Genomic DNA, 21,847 nt, shown 5'->3' with positions numbered 1-21,847 from the left:
CACTGTGACCTACTTTTGAAATTTTATGGCTATATTTAAATATTTAGGGTACTATTAGGCTTGGAATCATCAAAATTTGTCAGTTGATGTATCTTGGGTCATCTGAGTAGGTTGAATGAAAAGTAGGTCACCATGACCTACTTTTCAATTTAAATGACTATAATTAAATATATTAAGTACTAATTGGTTTAAAATCATCAAACTTTGTCAGTTGATGCATCTTGGGTCCTTGGAGTATGACAATTGAAAAGTAGGTCACCTTGACCTACTTTTGAAATTTTATGGCTGTATTTAATATTTTCGGGTACTATTTGGCTTAGAATCATCAAAATTTGTCAGTTGATGTATCTTGGGTCCTCGGAGTAAGTCAACTAAAAATAGGTCACTGTGACCTTCTTTTCAATTTATATGACTATAATTAAATATTTCGGGTACTAATTGGCTTAGAATCATCGAACTTTGTCAGTTGATCATCTTGGGTCTTCGGAGTAAGGTCGACTGAAAAGTAGGTCACTGTGACCTACTTTTGAAAATTTATAGCTTTAGTTAAATATTTCAGGTACTAATTGACCTAGAATCATCAAACTTTGTCAGTTGATGCATCTTTGGTCCTCGGAGTACAACAACTGAAAAGTACCGGTAGGTCACCATGAACTACTTTTGAAAATGTATGGCTTTAATTAAATATTTCAGGTACTAATTGGCTTAGAATCATCAAACTTTGTCATTTGATGCATCTTGATAGAGAACAAGGGATCCTCTATAAAAATTGTAAGAATTGTGTCGGTTCATGGTTTCAGTCTTACATCTCTGTGTAGAATCCTTGTACAGAACATACTTTATCTCTGCTTAGCCTTTTGACTCATACTTAACGAAAGAGTGCCTCAGGATATAGGAATATCAGTGCAGTGACCTAGGGAAAATTTCTAGGACAGAGTTCAAGGTTAAATTAGATCTTTTTTTGTAAATTATTTCTGAGGTATATATCTTCTACTCTGGATTTAGGTGTGTTCACACCTCACCCATTAGAAATTGTTCAATAAGTGTTTAATTTGAAATAATTAACTTAGATAAGAGGTCAAAATTATTAATGGCAACACTTGAATGAAGGCTACTCAATGACCTTGAACTAATTTTCTAGGTTGGAATTCAAGGTTGAAGCAGATCTTGTGTAAATTCCTTGTCTGGAGTATACATTTTTTGTCTATGGTTCCCTGGCACAAGTATTTTTTTTTCGCAGGTGCCTGTGTTCCTTGATCATACTTCAATTACCTTGATCCAAGTTTTAGATCAAAGGTCAAAACATGTCAAATAATTTTCTAATTTTAACATTTCTCCAAAGCAGGACTATCTCAATAACGATATAATTACATGAAGTTAATTTGAATATTATCCTAGTCGATACAAAGATTTAAAGATCGGGATCGAGGTACAATTTTTAGAAAGCATAATGGCGGCCTCCATGATTATAAACAAACTTTCTAGTTCTGTGCTTGATTCAAGTAATACCGAGAAAAAGAAGAAGGTGCGTGATTATTCAACGATACATGTGGAACGTGTATGTGGTATACTTACAAACCAATCTTATAGTGAATTCTTTGAAAACTATTTGTTGAGAAATCGGCCTTGTATTCTATCGTCCCTGAATACCGACACATGGAACAGTAGGACAGATTGGACACTCCCAAATGGACAACCAAACTTTGAGTTTCTGAGAGAGAAGTTTGGTATATATTTTTATATGTAATATATTATTTATACATATTTTTTATGAAGAAAATTAATAAAGAAAAGCGTACCATACACATGTATGGTATTGTAGAAAAATTATCCTAGAAGCACAGGGGCATCTTATTCACTCTTTTCTCTACTTCACATATATGTGAAGTAGAGAACAGAGTGGATAAGATGCCCCTATGCTAGAAGAGAATGATAGTAAACAGTTTTCCACTGCATTTTCTCTGAAAGAATAAATGACTGCAACTCGGAGGAGGGGTTCCTCCATCTACATGTATTAATTAATTTGGAATTAGACACATTGTATTGATGAAACAAGAAAATCAACAGTCTCATTTAAAGTCATCATTTCTTATGTTCTATGGTGGATACAATGACCGTGTCAGCAAATACAATCTATCATTAAGTCAAATGCTAACTGACGTTTTTTCATCCTAATTGTTAGGCCATTATTTAAACACTGAATTGTCTACAGATTTTTCCATTATTTTCTGATCATGACAAGGAGCATGTGGCGGGTGTGACCGATCAGTAGGGGATGCTCACTCCTCCATGGCACTTGATCCCACCTCTGATGTTTTAGAGGTCCGTGTTTGCTCTGCTTCTGATTGTATTTTTTAAATGGACTTTTGACCTTGAATGCTTTGTGTTATCTCCATATATTTTATCTAATACTATGGAGTAAAAAAAATATTACAGAAACAAGTGCATGTGATATACACCGTTATATTAAAAAGTATCTCCTGATTTCATTGATCAACAAATTTTTACAAGTTCATGTACAGCTGAACTTTGGTATCTTGAACACTGATATCTTGAATACCATTGATATGTCAAAGTGATTTGGAAGTCCCAAGCACTTTTTTCTTTAAGTATTTTACCCTCAGTATCTTAAAGCTTTGGAAATCTTGGGATTTTGGGGGGGGGGGGGTATTTTTGAGTTCAAGATAATGAGTTTTTACTGTAGATGAAAACTCAAGCCTATTGTATTACTTTAAAGCTTTACTAGAAAATAAGGTATTTTGGGTGGATTTTAATATGTAGAATAAATATTATTATTTTCTGTACTTTTAGGCCATGCTTGTGTACCTGTTGCAAACTGCAAAAAAGAGAAATATTCATCACAGCCCAAAGAAGAGCAAACTTTCTCCAATTTTTTGGACTATTGGCAAAGCTACATTGAGTCAGGCCACCCTGATAGCATGGATAATTTGTATTTAAAAGACTGGCACTTCAAAAGGTACACATTGGTATTCTACAAGTCAGATTTATGATATGCCGTTATTTTCTATAAATACTGAATGCATAAGCATATACAAGGATGAGAACATTTTCTAGTGAAAATATGTCTGACAGTGAAATTGTTAGGGCAAGCAGAGCTTCTTTGTATGATCATTAATGAATTCTAATTCTACACCTCTCAAATGTGAATCTACCATTACCTTTTGCATACTGTTAAGACTATGACATTACAGTTTTAGTAAATTTCTCAGTTTTGTAGCTTGCATTTAATGCATCATTTTTTCTTACAATCTTTACATTACAAATGAAAAATTTCATAGCTAAAATTTCTCAGTTTTGACAACTTCCCATACCTAGAGATTGATTTTCTGAACTTCTCTGTTAGTTTTAGAATTTTTTTCACATGTATTGATCAGAATTTCTTTGAATAATGTGTAGATTTCAACTTAAATTTCCTTCATCCATACATGCTGTCAAAAGAGCTCTCTGCACTAACAGCAAAATTTTTTTTAATTTTGAATTCCTTGATAGTGCAAAGTTCTGTGGGTATTAAAGTACTTTTTCAAGGAATAAGATGACCTGAAAAGAATTTTAGAGGAAATTTTCTTGTGATTCTTTTTTTTAATCCAGGAAAAGGTCCCTTCATACTTTAGATTTTGAGATTCCATAGGTACAAATTAGAATGGTCATGGAGATTATTTTTGCAAAAATAATGTGTCATTCTGATCTTGAGTCCTGTAGTCTGTGATTTATAAAGAAGGACCCTAGAGTGATCAGTCTGTTTTTCCAGTATCACTTGTCCAGATATATTTTTTTCTTTGGCCAGTATGGCTCATACTATACCCATAGAGAGTGCCCATGAGTGGAGGGTGTGCAGTGACCTTGAACCAAATTCTCTGTCAAAGGTCAAGTTAAAAACAATCTCTGAGTAAATTCATTGTCCAGAGCATATTTTCTCTCCCCTTGGCCCAGTCTTGCTCATACTTCACCCTTAGAGTGGTTATATGTAGAGGGTGTGCAGTGACCTTGAACCAATTTTCTAGGTCAGTGTTCAAGAGCAAAGCAGATCTCTGTGTAAAATCCTTGTTCAGAGCATAGTTTCTTTGACCCCATGATCCTATCTAGTTTATACTTCATCTATGTATTGTAAGCATATTTTGTATCCCCTTGGTTAAATTTTATTCATTCATCACCAATGGAGTGCTTGTGGATGGAGGGTGTGCAGTGACCTTGAATGAATTTTCAAGATCAAAGTTCAAGGTCATAGCAGATCACCATGTAAAATCCTTGTCCAGAGCATATTTTCTCTCACCTTGACCCTATCTGGTTTATACTTCATCTCCATAGTATCTTGGGTCAAGGATATGCAGTGACCTTGAACCAATTTTCTAGGTCAGAGGTCAAGAAAGATCTCCCTGGAAATTATTTTTCGTGGGCATAATTTCTTTTCCCTTGTCCCATTTCCTTTCTTGGTCCTTTCCTGCTCATACTTCACATATAGTGTGTGTGCAGTAACATTTAACCATCCCCTCAAAGGTCAAGGTGAAAAATCTCTGTGTAAAATCCTTGTTGTGAGCATTTTTTCTTCCCCCCTTGGCCCAATCTGGCTCATACTTTACCCTGATGGTGCTTATGCACAGAGGGTGTGCAGAGACCTTGAACTAATTTTCTAAATCAGAAGTCAGGGTTAAATAATTCTTTAAATAAAATCCTTGTCCAAAGCTTTTTGGCTTTATTGAAATCATACTTTACCTGCAGAGTGCCTCTAAGGAAAAGGATGTGCAGTGACCTTTAACCAGTTTTGTAGATCAAAGGTCAAGGTCATTGAACAGTCTTCGCCAAATCTTTTTTTCAGTACATGCCCTTCGGGCAGGTTTAACCACTTATTACGCTAGCCCGAACAAATATTTACATGCCCAGAATTTTATCAAGTAATTTTATTCTTATTTGCCTTTTCATGCCAAGGAAATGATCTGAAATTCATTTCTATAGATCTATTGTCTCGCCATTAATATTGTTTTCAACCTATACACTTTTTGTGTCTCCTTTGCAAAAGAGTTCCTTGGAAATCGTGGTAAACTATCGTTAAAATTTTATTTGGTGCTCCACTTTGGATGAAAAATCAGACTTTTAAGTACATTTAATGTTATTGGTATTATTTAATTTGATATTTACGGAGGCTTAGGCCTCAGAATTCACATGCCCTTCGGGCTTGTAAGTATGCAATTTCCACATGCCCACTTCCAATTTTACCAGGTCCCGGGCTTCGGACTCCCGGGATTTGTCGAAGACTGATTGAAGATCTGTATAAAATCATTGTCCAGAGGCATAATTTCTCTCCTCTTGGTCCCAACTGGCTCATACCTTACAAGGAGTATCCATGGATTAAAGTCTAAGTTAAAGATCAAGGTCAAACTTTAATCCAATTCTAGTTCTCTACAAGTCCCTTTCATTGTAATGTCCTTAAAAAGTGGGACCCTTTGAAGATGGGCACCATCTCATTGAGATCTAGGTTTTTCTTTTTAATTTACAATACTTAAAGCATTCATAAGATATACATGAGTTTTGATAACATTTTCTTAACCATAAATATTGTAAATTTCTTAATTTGTAGAGAGTTTCCTGAATACAAAGCATATGAGACTCCTCGTGTCTTTACTTCGGATTGGCTGAACGAGTTCTGGGACACCAAAGAAGACAAAGATGATTACAGATTTGTGTACATGGGACCCAAAGGCTCATGGTAAATGTAAATGGAATATTAAAACAGTATTTGTAACTTTCTTCCTTCTCTCCATTTTAAGAAAAATTACACATTTCCATCTATCTTGTGCAAAATGTTACTTTTATGTGCACCAGCTGACAACAAATATTGACTTGAAACACTGGAAATGGAAATATGTTTCAGGACACCTTTCCATGCAGATGTTTTCAGGTCTTTTAGTTGGTCTGCCAACATTTGTGGAAAAAAGAAGTGGATATTCTATCCTCCAGGTCAATATTTGTTTGTTTTTAAACCTCTTTTTTGCATGAATTTAGACCAAAAAAAAAACATAAGGAAGGATATAATTCTGATGTACATCTAAATATCATTTCAGGTGAAGAAGAAAATCTATGCAGTAAATATGGCCATTTAGTTTATGATGTTAATTCAAGTGATTTGGATGATGTAATCTTGTACCCAAACTATACTAAAGTGAAATCTAGGTTAGAAATCATACAAGAGGCAGGGGAGATAATTTATGTTCCCAGTGGATGGCATCACCAAGTCTATAACTTGGTGAGAAATTTAATCTTTAGAGAACAACAAGTTTAAATCTCCATAAACTATAGCATGCATGCCTGTCAAGTCTGAGATTTAGGCTGATCTCGAGGACAATTTCAAACACAGTCAAATTATATAGAGCAGAGGTACATGTATGTCTTAACACATAATGAAACCTTAAATTCATGTTCACATGTAATATTCCTCTACATTTTACTTGTAAGCATTCAATTAATTAATTGATTAATAGCCTGTAGAGCTGGAGGGAAGGGTATCCCAACATAGAGAATTTGATTTCTCCTCATTGATTATACATGTATATACACAAAATGTTCAGGGAAGAGGGGGTAATACATTTATTATAAGATCCTAAACTGTTTACAAGACACACATTTTACACCCAACTCTGAGAATGATGTTCAAAATCTATGGGGTTTTGATTGTTATTTTAGCTCATTCTCCTCAAATTCGAGGGGTGTAGCCATTCTCGTTAATAATAACTTTGATATACAAATTTTAAAACAAAAAGGGGATGCTGATGGAAACTATCTCTTTTTAGAATTTAAAACTGATGAAAAAAAGTTGCTTCTTTGTAATATTTATGGCCCCAATAATGATAATCCAGCCTTCTATGAAAACATACAAACTTGTATAGATGATTTTAATTGTGAAAGTGTTATTATGTGTGGTGACTTCAACCTTGTTTTGAACCCAGACATTGACTATTATAATTACAAACATATAAATACAGGTAACTCTCGAAACCTCGAAGTCCGCGGGACCGAGGAAAAACTTCGAGAGATCAAGAGTTCGAGTTTTCAAGAGTCCGGAATTTTCCGGGTTTGTTGCAGGTTTTAAAATTAGTCTTACCGGATGTAATGATCTTCATGCAGTGCTAACCTTTTACACGTGGTTTTTATAAAACAACGATATTTTTTTTGTATTTCAGATGAATATTTCATTAAACTGAGTAAAGCAAAATGTATATCGTCATATCATGTATATTTATTTATTCTTTGTAATACGGACATCATACTACGCATTTGTTACATGAAAACGACATTTTACAGCGTCGTACATAGCATTGACTATTCCAAACATGATCTTTGAACGCAGTTCTGTAAGTATTTGTCCAATACTGGTCGTCATATTGACATTGAGGCTGTTTCTGCTTTTTTCATATTTCGTTTAACTTTGACACTGACTCGAAATAAAAATCAAATTAGTGTTTTGTCCTTTAATAAATTACCACTTTTCAAAGGCACTGCGTCTCTAAATTATCGTAAGACAGTCGATGATAATTATTTTAATAGCATATAGACAAAATATGATTCATTATTAATCAATTATCACCTTGCAGCATAAGTGTCACCTGAATAAACATCCTGTTCCTCGAGATCCGCGTCTTCTGCCTGGGGCCATTTAAATGTCAAGGTAAAGGTGCTAATTATATAATCTTGTATACACATAGCCACTTCGAGGTATCGAGGGTAAATTTTAATAGAATATGCATAGCGGGACTGCATTTTGACTTCGAGGGATCAAGGGTTTCGAGAGATCAAGAGTTCGAGAAATCAAGAGTAAATTTGCTTAGTTATATAGTGGAAAAATTCGGGACCGGAGACTCACTTCGAGCGATCAAGAACTTCGAGAGATCGAAGTTCGAGCCATCAAGAGTTACCTGTAATCCAAACGCAAGGCAAAAGGTTCTTGATTTTATGGAAGATGGTGGTTATATTGATATATACAGACAGTTTCATCCAGACACCCAAAGATATACATGGAGGAAAAAAAATCCACTAAAACAAAGCAGGCTTGATTTCTTTCTGATCTCAGAAAATATATTGCCAAGTGCAATAGAATGTACAATTGAAACAAGTTATAGGTCTGATCATTCTATGATTAGTTTATCTTTATCTTTTAATGATTTTAAGAAAGGTAAAGGTCTTTGGAAATTTAATAATTCCCTTTTGAGTGATGAAAATTTTCTTTATACTATAAATGAAGTCATCAAGAATGTTAAAAAACAGTATGCTGTACCTGTATATTTAATGGAAAACTTGCAACAAGTTAACGATGAAGAATTAACTTTTACAATAAATGACCAATTGTTTTTGGAAACCCTTCTCATGGAAATAAGATGAAAATGTATTTCCTACTCTTCATACAAAAAGAAACTAACAAAACTAAAAGAAGACAAGAGGCCCATGGGCCACAACGCTCACCTGAGTAACTTTGGCCTTGCTGTTTTTCACCCGATTTCCCCCTTGTAATACCTATTGTGGCCCCGCCCTACCCCAGGGGTCATGATTTGAACAATTTAGAATCTACACTACCCCAGGATGCTTCCACATAAGTTTCAGCTTTTCTGGCCCAGTGGTTCTTGAGAAGAAGATTTTTCAAGATATTTTCTACATATTTCAATGTAAAACTTGGATTCCCTATTGTGGCCCCGCCCTACCCCTGGGGGTCATGGTTTTTACAATTTAGAATCTACACTACCCCAGGATGCTTCCACATAAGTTTCAGCTTTTCTGGCCCAGTGGTTCTTGAGAACAAGATTTTTAAAGATTTTTTCTACATATTTCAATGTAAAACTTGGATTCCCTATTGTGGCCCCGCCCTACCCCAGGGGTCATGATTTTAACAATTTAGAATCTACACTACCCAAGGATGCTTCCACATAAGTTTCAGCTTTTCTGGCCCAGTGGTTCTTGAGAAGAAGATTTTTAAAGATATTTTCTACATATTTCAATGTAAAACTTGGATTCCCTATTGTGGCCCCACCCTACCCCTGGGGCTCATGGTTTTTACAATTTAGAATCTACACTACCCCAGGATGCTTCCACATAAGTTTTAGCTTTTCTGGCCCAGTGGTTCTTGAGAAGAAAATTTTTAAAGATTTTTTCTACATATTTCAATGTAAAACTTGGATTCCCTGTTGTGGCCCCGCCCTACCCCCGGGGGTCATGATTTGAACAATTTAGAATCTACACTACCCCAGGATGCTTCCACATAAGTTTCAGCTTTTCTGGCCCAGTGGTTCTTGAGAAGAAGATTTTTAAAGATTTTTTTCTACATTTTTCAATGTAAAACTTGGATTCCCTATTGTGGCCCCGCCCTACCCCCGGGGGTCATGATTTTTACAATTTAGAATCTACACTACCCCAGGATGCTTTCACATAAGTTTCAGCTTTTCTGGCCCAGTGGTTCTTGAGAACAAGATTTTTAAAGATTTTTTCTACATATTTCAATGTAAAACTTGGATTCCCTATTGTGGCCCCGCCCTACCCCCAGGGGTCATGATTTTAACAATTTAGAATCTACACTACCCCAGGATGCTTCAACATAAGTTTCAGCTTTTCCGGCCCAGTGGTTCTTGAGAAGAAGATTTTTTAATGACCCCACCCTATTTTTGTCTTTTCTTGATTATCTCCCCTTGGAAGGGGGCTTGGCCCTCTATTTTAACAATTTAAACTCCCCTTCACCCAAGGATGCTTTGTACCAAGTTTGGTTAAAATTGGCCCAGTGGTTCTTGAGAAGAAGTTGAAAATGTGAAAAGTTTACAGACGGACGGACGGACAGACGGACGGACGGACGGACAACAGGTGATCAGAAAAGCTCACTTGAGCTTTCAGCTCAGGTGAGCTAAAAAACTTGTAGAAGAAATAAAACGCCTTGAAGAAACAATACATACTACTGCTGACAATGTTGAAATTTTAGAGGAAAAAAATAAGGAATTAGAAGATATAAGAAAACAAAAGATGAGGGGTGTTTTAATAAGATCTAGGGCAAGATGGGTAGAACAAGGGGAAAAACCATCACATTATTTTTGCAACTTAGAGAATAGAAATTTTACAAGCAAGATCATTCCAAAAGTAGAAACAGAAAATGGTACAATTATTTATAAGCAGGCCGAAATACTGAATGAAGCCAAAAAATATTATGAATACTTATACAGAGATATAGATAATTCTTTAAATGACATCAATCTTGATGATGAATTAAACTTTCCAAATATTGTTAAACTTTCAAAAGTTGAGTCCTTGGAGACAGAAGGTAAAATAACATTAAAAGAAGCTTCAGAAACACTCCATAATATGAAATCAAACAAATCACCAGGTTCAGATGGGTTTACATCAGAGTTTTTTAAGGTATTTTGGAAATCCGTTGGAATTTTTGTTGTAAGGTCCATTAACTATGCTTATGAAAACAATACTTTAAGTATCACGCAAAGACATGGTATTATTACTTGTATACCGAAAGGTGATAAACCCAGACAACTTTTAAAAAACTGGAGACCCATCTCTTTACTAAATACTATTTATAAAATCGCATCCGGCTCAATTGCTAATAGAATGAAAAAATATCTTGATAAAATTGTTCATCGAGATCAAACTGGATTTATACAAGGAAGAAATATTTCTGAAAATATAAGACTGATATATGATATCATGCAATTTACAGAGGAAGAACATATACCAGGACTTTTACTCCTGGTAGATTTTGAAAAAGCTTTTGATTCCTTGTCTTGTTCTTTTATACAGAAATCCCTCAAATTTTTTAATTTTAGTAATTCCTTTAGAAAATGGGTTGATATTTTTTATACAAATATTACAGCTGCTGTTAATCAAGGAGGAAATCTATCACAGTCTTTTAACTTACACAGAGGCTGCCGTCAAGGAGATCCTTTGTCTCCATATTTATTCCTCATTTGTGCAGAAATCCTTGCAATCAGCATAAGAAACAATAAAGATATAAAAGGGATTCAGTTTATGAATACTGAAAAAAAGTTAACTATGTTGGCAGATGATACTTCTCTAATATTAGATGGAAGTGAAAAATCACTTCAGTCTAGTCTTGTTACTCTTAAAAAATTTGCGGACATATCAGGTTTGCACATAAATTATAGTAAAATTCAAGTAGTTTGGATTGGGTCAAAAAAAGGTAGCAATGATACTCTATGTACAGATAATATATTAGAGTGGGGAAAAGCAACTTTTAAATTATTAGGCATTGAATTTGATACAAATCTTCAAAATATACTTATGCTTAATTATGCATCTAAAATCGGTAATATAAAAAAATTAATACAACACTGGAACAAGAGAAATTTAACTCCTCTTGGTCGCTTGACAGTTTTAAAAACCCTTTTACTGCCGACCTTAAATCATATTTTTGCATCTCTCCCAAATCCCTCTGAAATACAAATAAAAGAATTAGAGAAGATTTACTATACATTTGTAATGGGTAGTAATAATTCAAGACTGAAAAGGAAAATTTGCATAATGAATTATAAGGAAGGGGGCTTCAAGATGATCAGTGTAAGAGAGTTCATTATGTCCTTAAAACTAGTATGGATGAAAAAATTGTTACTACAGGACAATGGGTTGGATTCTTTTTTAGATGTTGACATTAAAAAAGTTGTATACTGTGGGCAAGAGTATGTTGTCAAAAAAATGAATGATTTAAAAAATATATTTTGGAGGGATGTGTTGCAAGCATGGTTAAACTTTAGTGAAAAATCCTTACAAAATGACACACTTCTTTCTTTAGAACCATTATTTCTAAACAAAAATTTAATTATTAATAAAAAGCCATTTTTCTATAGAAGATGGTTTTCAGGTAATATTTCATGTATTAGTGACATACTTTATGAAGATGGGTCATTTATGAGTTTGAATGACCTGCACGCGAAATACGGGATAAAAACACATTTTCTTGAATATAATGGCATTAAAGCAGCAATATTAGAATGGCTGAGAAAGATAAACAGAGATCCTAATAATTTATTAAAGGTAACTTATCCATATATTCCAGAGAATGTTAATTCTCTACTGAATGCTAAAAAATCCCATGATTTCTATGAAATATTAATCAAACAAATAATTGAACCTTTGGGTAAAATCTCTTGGAATAGAGTCTTTGACTTGAGCAATGGTGAATGGGAGAAAATCTTTTTACTCCCATTCAAAATTACAAAAAACACAAAACTTCAGTGGTTCCAATTTAGAATAAATCATAAAATACTAGCAACAAATTCCTTCCTGCATAAAATTAAAAAAATTGACAGTAATGTATGTACTCTTTGTAAAACAGAAACTGAAACAATTGAACACTTGTTGTGGGAATGTGAACATGTTCAGACTCTTTTAGAGAATTTTGCAGAGTACTGCTTTGATAGAATCCACTCTACTATAACCTTCTCAAAAAAGGAATTTTTACTAGGCTCTGTGAAGAAAACTGACAAGCTTAAAAATATTATTGCTCTACAAATCAAATATTACATTTATCTGTACAAATGTACAAACAGAAACATTTCCTTAGGTGGGTTGATATCCTCTATTAAGACAATGTATGAATTACAAAAATATATATCTTATAAAAATAATGAAAGAGAATCTTTTGATGAAAGCTGGAGACTTTTGAATGACTTATTTTCATAATTCTCTCTCTCTCTCCCCTCTCTCTCCTCTCTCTCTCCTCTCTCTCTCTCTCTCAATTTTTTTTGTAAAAAGAAACCATTGAAAATACAATAAATTATATAAAAAAAAAAAAAAAAAAAAAAAAAAAAAAAAAAAGATCCTAAAATATTACATTAATCCAGTCGTCTCATATCCTTTAACCAGGAGTGTTATTCCTCCTTAACCAGAAACCAACTATGATGCTCTACCATTATAACACTATTTAATCATAGAAAATAAAAGCTGTAGAAGTCTTGTTATGTTTGAACTTTTCAAATCTATTATTAAAGGAAAAAAAGAACAAAATACAGCTGGCACTGGTTACACACAATAATACATGAATAGAGAGTCACTTCTGAAAACAAAAAATACTGGTATTTAACAAGATAAACAGTCTTTACGAACATTTACAGTTTCCTTAGTATCTTTATTATTTTCTAGGTTAAACAAATTCTGTTTTAATTTTAGGAAGATACCATTTCTATTAATCATAATTGGCTGAATGGCTGTAATGTAGACATTTGTTGGCAGTACATCAAGGACAACCTCGTCCAAGTTGAGCGTGAGATTGAGGACTGTCGGGGGATGGAGGGCTGGGATCAACAATGTCAGGTAACAGTAGAGGTGTACTTCATTGTAAAACATACAGGCAGACACACAGACTCAGTATATCAAATCATTGTAAATCACTGTGATGAAGAATAAGTTGCAGTTTAGGTAGATCATTGAATCTTCACAATGGCTTACAATGGTGTAAAACAATACAGCAATCAATAACATTCGTCCTATAATTTTACATGATTTAGCTGATCCTGAAGGCCAGCTGTGGAATTGATTATGAAGAGTTTCTTCAGTTTATGGAAGTCATTGCCCTAAACAGGATAAAACTTCTGCAAAACCAAATAAAGCTTATGACAAATCAATCAGACATACATCAGAAGGTGTGTGAACCAGACAAAACTCAAGGTGTAAATCAAGGCGTTCTAAAAGAAAGAGAACAGTCAACAGGAACACCAAAGGGAAATCAATCTACAAGCTTGACTATAGATAAAGGATTGCCTATGGATAAGGGGCAGATAAATCATTGTGTATTTGACCTTCACAGTGTCAAGGACATATTGAGTGATATGATTTGTACTTCAGAATTTACTTCTCTAGCTGGATGTGAAAGCAGAGCAAACAAACTGATATTACAGATTGAAAAAATAATCAACAACTTTTTGTAATATATCAAATTTATTTTTCTGAACTTATTAAATTTATTTATTATACCTGAATCTTATATTGTTTTACATTATTTTAAGTAAATTTATTATGTCGGTACATGAATCTTATTTTACACAATGAGAAAATACTAAGTAGGTTATAATTCTAACTTATCAGTAATGAAATGTTAGATTTTACTCATTTAAAATCAGTTTTACTAGGGTTTTGTGAGTATACCTCTGCATGTAACTATGATATGACAGATTTATTCTAGAATAAAATTTTTGCAAGAAGTCATAATTGTTTAACAAAATAAGCTGTTCAAAATTGAGTAATTTTTTTGAACAGTGCATTCTGGTCTTTCGGTTTCATATCTGATAAAACCTGATATAAAAAAATCTTTCCGTAGTCTTTTCTGATAACCATATATACATGTATATTGTTAGTTTCACTTGGTTTTTTTCCTCCCTTTGTAGATAGTAATATCCCGTTGTTTATCAACGTGTACCTTTTTCAGTTCATACACATCTGAAAACATTTTCAAGAAGTTGGAATCTCTTGTGTATCTTATCCTACAAGAAATATAAACAAATGTGTCTTCATTACTTAGATGTTCAATTGTTCTCAACAAATCTGGAAAGGTGTCTTCAATGTATATAATGTCAGCTCCAAGGATCACATCAAACGTGTCTCTGTAGGACTCCAGACTCCCTTGCCAGTCCAAGGCCCTCACTTCAAATCTTCCTTCAAGGTCCTGAGGTAGATTGTCTGTAGCTACTTTAGTCAGATATGGAATTGCTTTCTCTTGATCTGTTAGAATCGTTTGGGCTCCTGTATGGATTAAAAAATGATAAGGAAGAGTCATTAATCACACAGTCGTGTGTGAAATGAAGTGTAAGTGATTTGAAGTTCTGTGTCTGAGCCACTCACCCAATAATGTAGCTACTATACCAACTAGACCAGACCCAGCTCCAAGTTCTAGCACTCTCTTTCCCTCCAAATGTACATTTCCTGCTTCTAAGTATTCAGAAAGAACAATTGCCTACAATAAAAACAAAAATTCTTAAAGTGATTTTGAATACAAAATAGTGTATAACCTAGTTCTTAAATGAAAAGCCTTTTTTAACATGATTTCACCAAAAGTTTAGCCTACTTCAGTAGTTAAGACAATCATATATATAGCATAGCTAACCTCAACATTTAAATCTTTTATAGCTAAGACTATACCATGCAGCTGACTGATATTTTCAAGATGATTTTTTAGAGCAAGTGAATTTTCAAGTAACTATAAGCCCTTCCTTGGTTATAGATGAAGCATCTAAGGATATACACTACCAGATTAGCCTTTGAAACTGCATCTGATCTATATTTTCTAGATGAGTGCCTATGTTAAAGGTTTGGATCAGGTTCCTTCCCAATTAATTACCAGCCTTACGGTGAATTAATTTGCAATCCTACCAGGACCAAACATGCATGGATGCTTCATTTTGGGATGCTTAACAAATACCAGACTTGCTTGAGATATGCTGCATCTAACCAATATATTTTCTGTATGAGTAAACAGGTTGAAGTTTTTGGAGCAGGTCTATTCCCAAGTGACACATATTTTTAGTTGCTGAATGAAAGGCTCGTATTTAGTGAATCATACTATTAAATCTTGCCGAAATTTATTTTATGTGAGATTTATAATGTCCACAATACATTTGTCAAGGAGAGTTTTGCAATCTTTGACTACCCAAGTCTGAACAATATACGATGGATCATGTTACAAGCATATAAACAACAGATCCAGCACAATCTTAAGCTTTATTTTTTTTAGTTATTTTATTACCTATCCAATATTCAAATAGTTAATACAGTACATTGTAGCAGTTGAACTTATGTATCATGAATATCAGTATCTCGAATACTATGGATATGTCAAAGCAAGTAGATGTCTTAGCCTCTTTTTTCACTACATATTTCAGCTTCAGTATCTTGAATTTTTGAAAACTAGAATTTTTTCCCCATCCCCATCTAGTTCATGATATTAATCAGGTTTGACTGTACCTTACTGGAACTTTCACTACAGGAAATCAAATCTATATACATGTACTTGTCACTTATTTATTTCTGAAGAACAACTTTAGATTGGAAAAATATCTAATTTTATTAAAACCTGAATACAGAAAACCAATATGTAGATTACATGTATCAGCACACAGACTTTTCATAGAATTAGGTAGATATAATAACACACCCAGATCAGAAAGAATATGTAAAAATTGTACGCTTAATCAAATTGAAGATGAAGAACATTTCCTTATATTCACTGTAGCAAATTTACAAAGGAAAGAGAAGACCTATTTAACCTGATCTCATCTAAAGTAAAACATTTTACATATTTGCCTGATAAACAAAAATTATTCTGGATTCTAAATTGCGAAGAACTAGATATACTAAACTCTCTTGGAAGATTTTTACAAAAAACATTACCATAAATTTTAGGAAAGTAACTTTTTTTTTTTTTTAATTATTATTATTATTATTATTAATTATGTAAAAGTATGATACTTTCAAGTATATGGTTTAGTAATGTATGCATATATATATGATGTACTGTATATATACCTATAAAACAAGTCTTATGTTCATATAAAATATTTTGGGTATTCCCCTACCTGTATGTCTTTTCTATCAATCAAGCAATTCCCTCCCTCTTATGTGTATGTATATTGTATTTCGTGTGTATGATCATAATCATTATATACATTTTAACAATGTACTTTCTTTTTGCCCCATGAGGGCCCTTAATTGGTCAATAAACGAATTGAATTGAATTGTATATACGGTATCATGAAAATGGGTAAACTTAATGAAGACTGTGTTGGTCTTTCTTTCTTTGAGAAGTCGATAGTTCATCATATTCTCCAAACAGATTACCTACTTTATGTCAACTGTTACTAATTAACCTGCATACATGTAATTGTGCTGATTGATTGATATTTCACCTGCGCCCTGAAATTTTATCACTAACTTGCAAAGTTGTCCCCTCTACATGATATATTCTGAGGCAATGGATTTTTTAAATCTAGTTCTTTATTTGCCACTTATTAATAAAATTTTAGATATCGGTGAATATTTTTTTAATTAATCATTGAATTTTGATATCAAATTCAATTTTTATAGTATTTGTGAATAATTATACCGCATCCCACACAACTGCCGCTACGCCCAAGTTATTCCAGTCTTGTGGTATTTTTATTTCCTTTCCAACAAAATGAAACACTCGCTCTGGCTTGTTAAAGATAGCTAGAATATCTTTGTTAGCATCGTATGGAACTAACGCCATTGTCGATTCATCGGTTTTTAACCCGTTTTTCACTGCAGTACAACTGTTATCATCAGAATTCGATTTCACACAGTGATGAATACTAGGACAGTCACATCGAATAAATATTCCATTTGCGATTAGAACAAGAAGGATGATAAAAATCGAAGGCATCAATTAACATACCACGTTGTAATGTTTACACCGGAAACAGATTTTAATTCATGTAATATAGTCGGGTTCGAAAAACATATTTCTTGATGTATCCATAACGACGTTTATATTATGTCGGTCATGTGTGTTTACAGTCAGTAACGAGGTATAATATGTATGCTTTTTTAGATCTCGTAACCAGCCTCTATAACCAGGCAGAGCGCATGCGTGAAATAAATTTCCATCGAGATCGGAAAACAGCAGAGAGGAAATTCGGAATATATAATGGAAACTAGTAATGCGGAATGATACTATAGTCAGATGCAGAAATTTTTGCATAATTCGATCAACTTTTATTTAAAAAAGCAGAAGAATAAATGAATCAACTTTACAGTTAGTTTTTATTTATTTATTTATTTAATTATTAATTTATTTATTTATTTAATTTATTTATTTATCATTCTTATAATTAATTAACTAAGTAACTGATTAATTTATTGAAAAATATATATTTGTATTTTTTTTTAAATTCATTTATAACATTCTTTCCTTCATTTATTAATTATTCCATCCATTAATTAATTATCTATTAATTAATTCATTGATTTATTAATTTGTATGCATGTTTGTTTATTTATTTATTTATTTATTATTCTCATAATTAAGTAATTGATTAATTCATTAAGAAGTTCATTTATTTGTTTGTTTATCTATTTATTATATTCATTCCTTCATTTATTTCGTATTCTATTTATTTATTTATTTATTATTTATCTATTTATTTATGCATTCATTTATTCGTATTTTTATTTATTTCTTTTTTTTATTTCTTTATTGATTGATTGATTTATTTTTGCATTTATTTATTGATTTATTTATGCATTTATCATATATTTCTTTTATAAATTAATTATTTTTTACAGGGTTTGTATACTTATTACCAGGGTCTGTTTATGTATTGCCATAGTTTGTATACCATCACCAGGGTCTATATACCTATCACCAGGGTCTGTATACCTATCACCAGGGTCTGTATACCTATCACCAGGGTCTATAAACCTATCACCAGGGTTTATATACCCATCACCAGGGTTTGTATACCCATCACCAGGGTCTGTATACCTATCACCAGGGTCTGTATTATCTATCACCAGGGTCTATATACCTATCACCAGGGTCTGCATACCAATGACCAGAGTCTGTATACCTATCACCAAGGTCTGTATACCCATCACCAGGGTCTGTATACCTAGCACCAGGGTCTGTATACCCATCACCAGGTCCTGTATACCCATCACCAGGGTCTTTTTACCCATCACCAGGGTCTGTATACCTATCACCAGGGTCTGTATTATCTATCACCAGGGTCTGTATACCTATCACCAGGGTCTGTATATCCATCACCAGGGACTGTATTATCTATCACCAGGGTCTATAAACCTATCACCAGGGTCTATATACCCATCACCAGGGTCTGTATACCCATCACAAGGGTCTGAATTATCTATCACCAGGGTCTATATACCCATCACCAGGGTCTGTATACCCATCACCAGGGTCTGAATTATCTATCACCAGGGTCTGTATACCCATCACCAGGGTCTGTATATCCATCACCAGGGACTGTATTATCTATCACCAGGGTCTGTATATCCATCACCAGGGTCTATATACCTATCACCAGGGTCTGTATACCCATCACCAGGGTCTGTATACCCATCACCAGGGTCCGTTTTATCTATCACCAGGGTCTATATACCCATCACCAGGGTCTGTATACCCATCACCAGGGTCTGTATACTTATCACCAGGGTCTATGTACCTATCACCAGGGTCTGTACACCCATCACCAGGGTTTGTATACCCATCACCAGGGTCTTTATACCTATCACCAGGGTCTGTATACCCATCACCAGGGTCTGTATACCTATCACCAGGGTCTGTATACCCATCACCAGGGTCTGTTTACTTATCACCAGGTTCTGTATAACTATCATCAGGGTCTGTATTATCTATCACCAGTGTCTGTATACCCATCACCAGGGTCTGTATACCCATCACCAGGGTCTGAATTATCTATCACCAGGGTATATATAACCATCACCAGGGTCTGTATACCCATCACAAGGGTCTGAATTATCTATCACCAGGGTCTATATACCCATCACCAGGGTCTGTATACCCATCACCAGGGTCTGAATTATCTATCACCAGGGTCTGTATACCCATCACCAAGGTCTGTATACCTATCACCAGGGTCTGTATTATCTATCACCAGGGTCTATATATCTATCACAAGGGTCTGTATACCTATCACAAGGGTGTGTATGCCCATCACAAGAGTCTATATACCCATCACCAGGGTCTGTATTATCTATCACCAAGGTCTGTATACCCATCACTAGGGTCTGTATACCTATCACCAGGGTCTTTTGACCCATTACCAGGGTCAGTTTATCTAGCACCAGGTACTGTATACCAATCACCAGGGTCTCTTGACCCATCACTCGGGTCAGTTTATCTATCACCAGGTTCTGTATACCAATCACCAGGGTCTATATACCCTTCATCACGGTTTTTTCTTCCCTCGTGCAGGGTCTAGTTCCCATCTTTTTAGTAGGGTGACCTTCAACATAGTTTGCATTATGAAAATGAATCCAATTACTTTTTAGGGTGTCTTCATAAACGTAACATCTTGTGGAGAACGTATGAGTTGTTTAATGAACTATAATGATTTTATTGTGATTAAGATGCATTGACTCTAATGTTATATTGATCTTATTTACTTTTTATTTTGTAGTGTAAGCCTGTCAAGGAGGAAGCAAAGGATATAGAAACTTATAACAATGGACAAAGATTTATAATTGTGTGAAACTATCTTTACATTGTAAATGCCAATGTATCCTGATTCCTCTATTGCATAAATCGAGAGAAATCTAAAAATTCCATTATGTTGTTTACTTGTTCCAGAAAAAATGTGAAGATATACATATCTACATAATTAATCAATAAAGTGTGAAATTTTAAAAATTATCATAAAAGAAGAGCAACCAACACAAAGTTCAAATTTCTTCTATGTTCATGACAGTAGAACAGTAGGATAATAGTGCCAAAATTTGTGTTCTACAAACCCTAATTGTCATGTTGTCAAGAAGGAGACCCAGTGTATTTTCACTGCATGGAAATGATATGGAATGTCTTTAATCGTTTTTTGTTGTTTTTTTTTTTTTCTTTTTGGTTGGGATGCAATCGTCTATGGCATATTGTGACTGTCGTGGCGGCTCATCATATTTAAAATTATTATATATTTTTAAAGTGGGATGTTCTGTTTAAAAGCTTAGGACCAAGGATCGAGTTATGATTTGAAAGTCGATCAAACTTCAATGTCAAGTTTATGAGGTTAAAAATCAAAGTATATTTGGAAGGTCTTGTTACAGCTATGTTCATGTACAAGAAAATATTAAAGTCCTGTCTCATCAGGTGCAAAGCTTTGGCCAGGATTAAAAGTTTTGTAAAAAGAAAGTCAAATGCCAAGGTCAAAGATCTTAGGCTATATACATTCCAGTGACTTGTTATAGTTTTGTCACGGGTATTGCACAGGTCAATTATGAAAACATATATCTCATTCCATACTAAGCTTAGGTCAGGGTTATTTTTTTTATAAGTATATCAAATTTCACTGACAAGGTCATAAGATAAAAAAAATAAATTCAGAAAGATTTTGTAATTCGTAATTCATATGTGGAATATGAGAGTCCGATCTTCTCAAAATTATTATATATTTTCTAGGTGAATATTTCTTGAAATTGATAAACTAAACAAAAAATTATGACCAATGTTCAAATTTTTGTGATGAACAAACACATAGACTGTCCCGGCGTATTTGCTTTAGCAATGGAGAATAATTGAATAAAATTCCATGAAAGATAAATTGATAATTATGATAAAACGTTTTATTTGAAGTAGTGATATGTATATCTTTCCAAATTAATTTTATTAGCAATACATATATTCAAAGAGTAAGGCGTAGATAGTGTATTAACCCCCCACCCCTCCATTTATTTTTGTAAACTTTAAAATATCATGCTGGCAATTTTTTTATGCTTGCTAAAATAAAAACTGATATATGAATAATTTACGGTCTAAAATTATTTCATATAAACACACTGCCCACACGTTAGGTGCCTGCAAACATCTATGTGCAACAGAGGCAATTGATGTTACTTTTTTGTATATATGAGGTAAAAAGGTTTTTTTTGTTATAAATACCTCCTGCATTTACAAGTGAGGTTTGAAATATTAAAATTTTATTTTAAGAAAATGCTCCGAATATTCGACTATCGTTCGAATAATGTTATCGAATAGTCGACTAAGGAAAATAAATATTTTGACATCCCTAAAAATACACAGTAACAAGATTTCGAATATGAACTTTTCGCATAATTAAATATGAATCACAGGGATTTTTTA

The 21,847-nt window shown here is 33.6% G+C and overlaps 2 protein-coding genes and 1 long non-coding RNA gene across 3 annotated transcripts; 2 read left to right on the top strand and 1 right to left on the bottom strand.

Annotated features, from left to right (window-relative positions):
• The first annotated feature begins 1,450 nt into the window (after positions 1 to 1,450).
• LOC133172972 (2-oxoglutarate and iron-dependent oxygenase JMJD4-like) lies at positions 1,451 to 14,048 on the top strand. The gene is made up of 7 exons (XM_061307842.1): positions 1,451 to 1,727; positions 2,812 to 2,977; positions 5,594 to 5,722; positions 5,888 to 5,973; positions 6,078 to 6,259; positions 13,177 to 13,320; positions 13,515 to 14,048. The coding sequence occupies exons 1-7, from the start codon at positions 1,451 to 1,453 to the stop codon at positions 13,932 to 13,934; spliced, it is 1,404 nt and encodes a 467-aa protein (XP_061163826.1). The 3' UTR covers positions 13,935 to 14,048.
• On the bottom strand, positions 13,965 to 17,435 carry LOC133172973 (protein N-lysine methyltransferase METTL21A-like). The gene is made up of 3 exons (XM_061307844.1): positions 17,102 to 17,435; positions 14,845 to 14,956; positions 13,965 to 14,745 (listed from the first exon to the last, which is right to left on the bottom strand). The coding sequence occupies exons 1-3, from the start codon at positions 17,396 to 17,398 to the stop codon at positions 14,363 to 14,365; spliced, it is 792 nt and encodes a 263-aa protein (XP_061163828.1). The 5' UTR covers positions 17,399 to 17,435; the 3' UTR covers positions 13,965 to 14,362.
• A 110-nt stretch (positions 17,436 to 17,545) lies between these two features.
• On the top strand, positions 17,546 to 20,325 carry LOC133172974 (uncharacterized). The gene is made up of 2 exons (XR_009718980.1): positions 17,546 to 17,770; positions 20,178 to 20,325. It is a non-coding gene; the product is annotated as an uncharacterized LOC133172974 (long non-coding RNA).
• The last annotated feature ends 1,522 nt before the right edge of the window (positions 20,326 to 21,847 follow it).

Source organism: Saccostrea echinata, unplaced genomic scaffold (genome assembly GCF_033153115.1).
Source record: "Saccostrea echinata isolate AGI-Se365-2 ecotype Australia unplaced genomic scaffold, CSIRO_AGI_Sech_v1 ptg000056l, whole genome shotgun sequence".
NCBI lineage: Eukaryota > Metazoa > Mollusca > Bivalvia > Ostreida > Ostreidae > Saccostrea > Saccostrea echinata.
Note: the sequence above shows the minus strand (reverse complement) of the source record. Positions and strands in the feature narration are given on the sequence as shown.

Excerpts from the sequence above, each read along its gene's own strand:
- LOC133172972 (XM_061307842.1), top strand. The coding sequence starts at position 1,451 with ATGGCGGCCTCCATGATTATAAACAAACTTTCTAGTTCTGTGCTTGAT. Across the intron at positions 2,978-5,593 it reads AAAGACTGGCACTTCAAAAG|AGAGTTTCCTGAATACAAAG; the intron begins GTACACATTGGT and ends CTTAATTTGTAG. Across the intron at positions 5,974-6,077 it reads GTGGATATTCTATCCTCCAG|GTGAAGAAGAAAATCTATGC; the intron begins GTCAATATTTGT and ends ATATCATTTCAG.
- LOC133172973 (XM_061307844.1), bottom strand. The coding sequence starts at position 17,398 with ATGCCTTCGATTTTTATCATCCTTCTTGTTCTAATCGCAAATGGAATA. Across the intron at positions 14,957-17,101 it reads CGGCAGTTGTGTGGGATGCG|GCAATTGTTCTTTCTGAATA; the intron begins GTATAATTATTC and ends TTTTTATTGTAG. Across the intron at positions 14,746-14,844 it reads TATAGTAGCTACATTATTGG|GAGCCCAAACGATTCTAACA; the intron begins GTGAGTGGCTCA and ends TAATCCATACAG.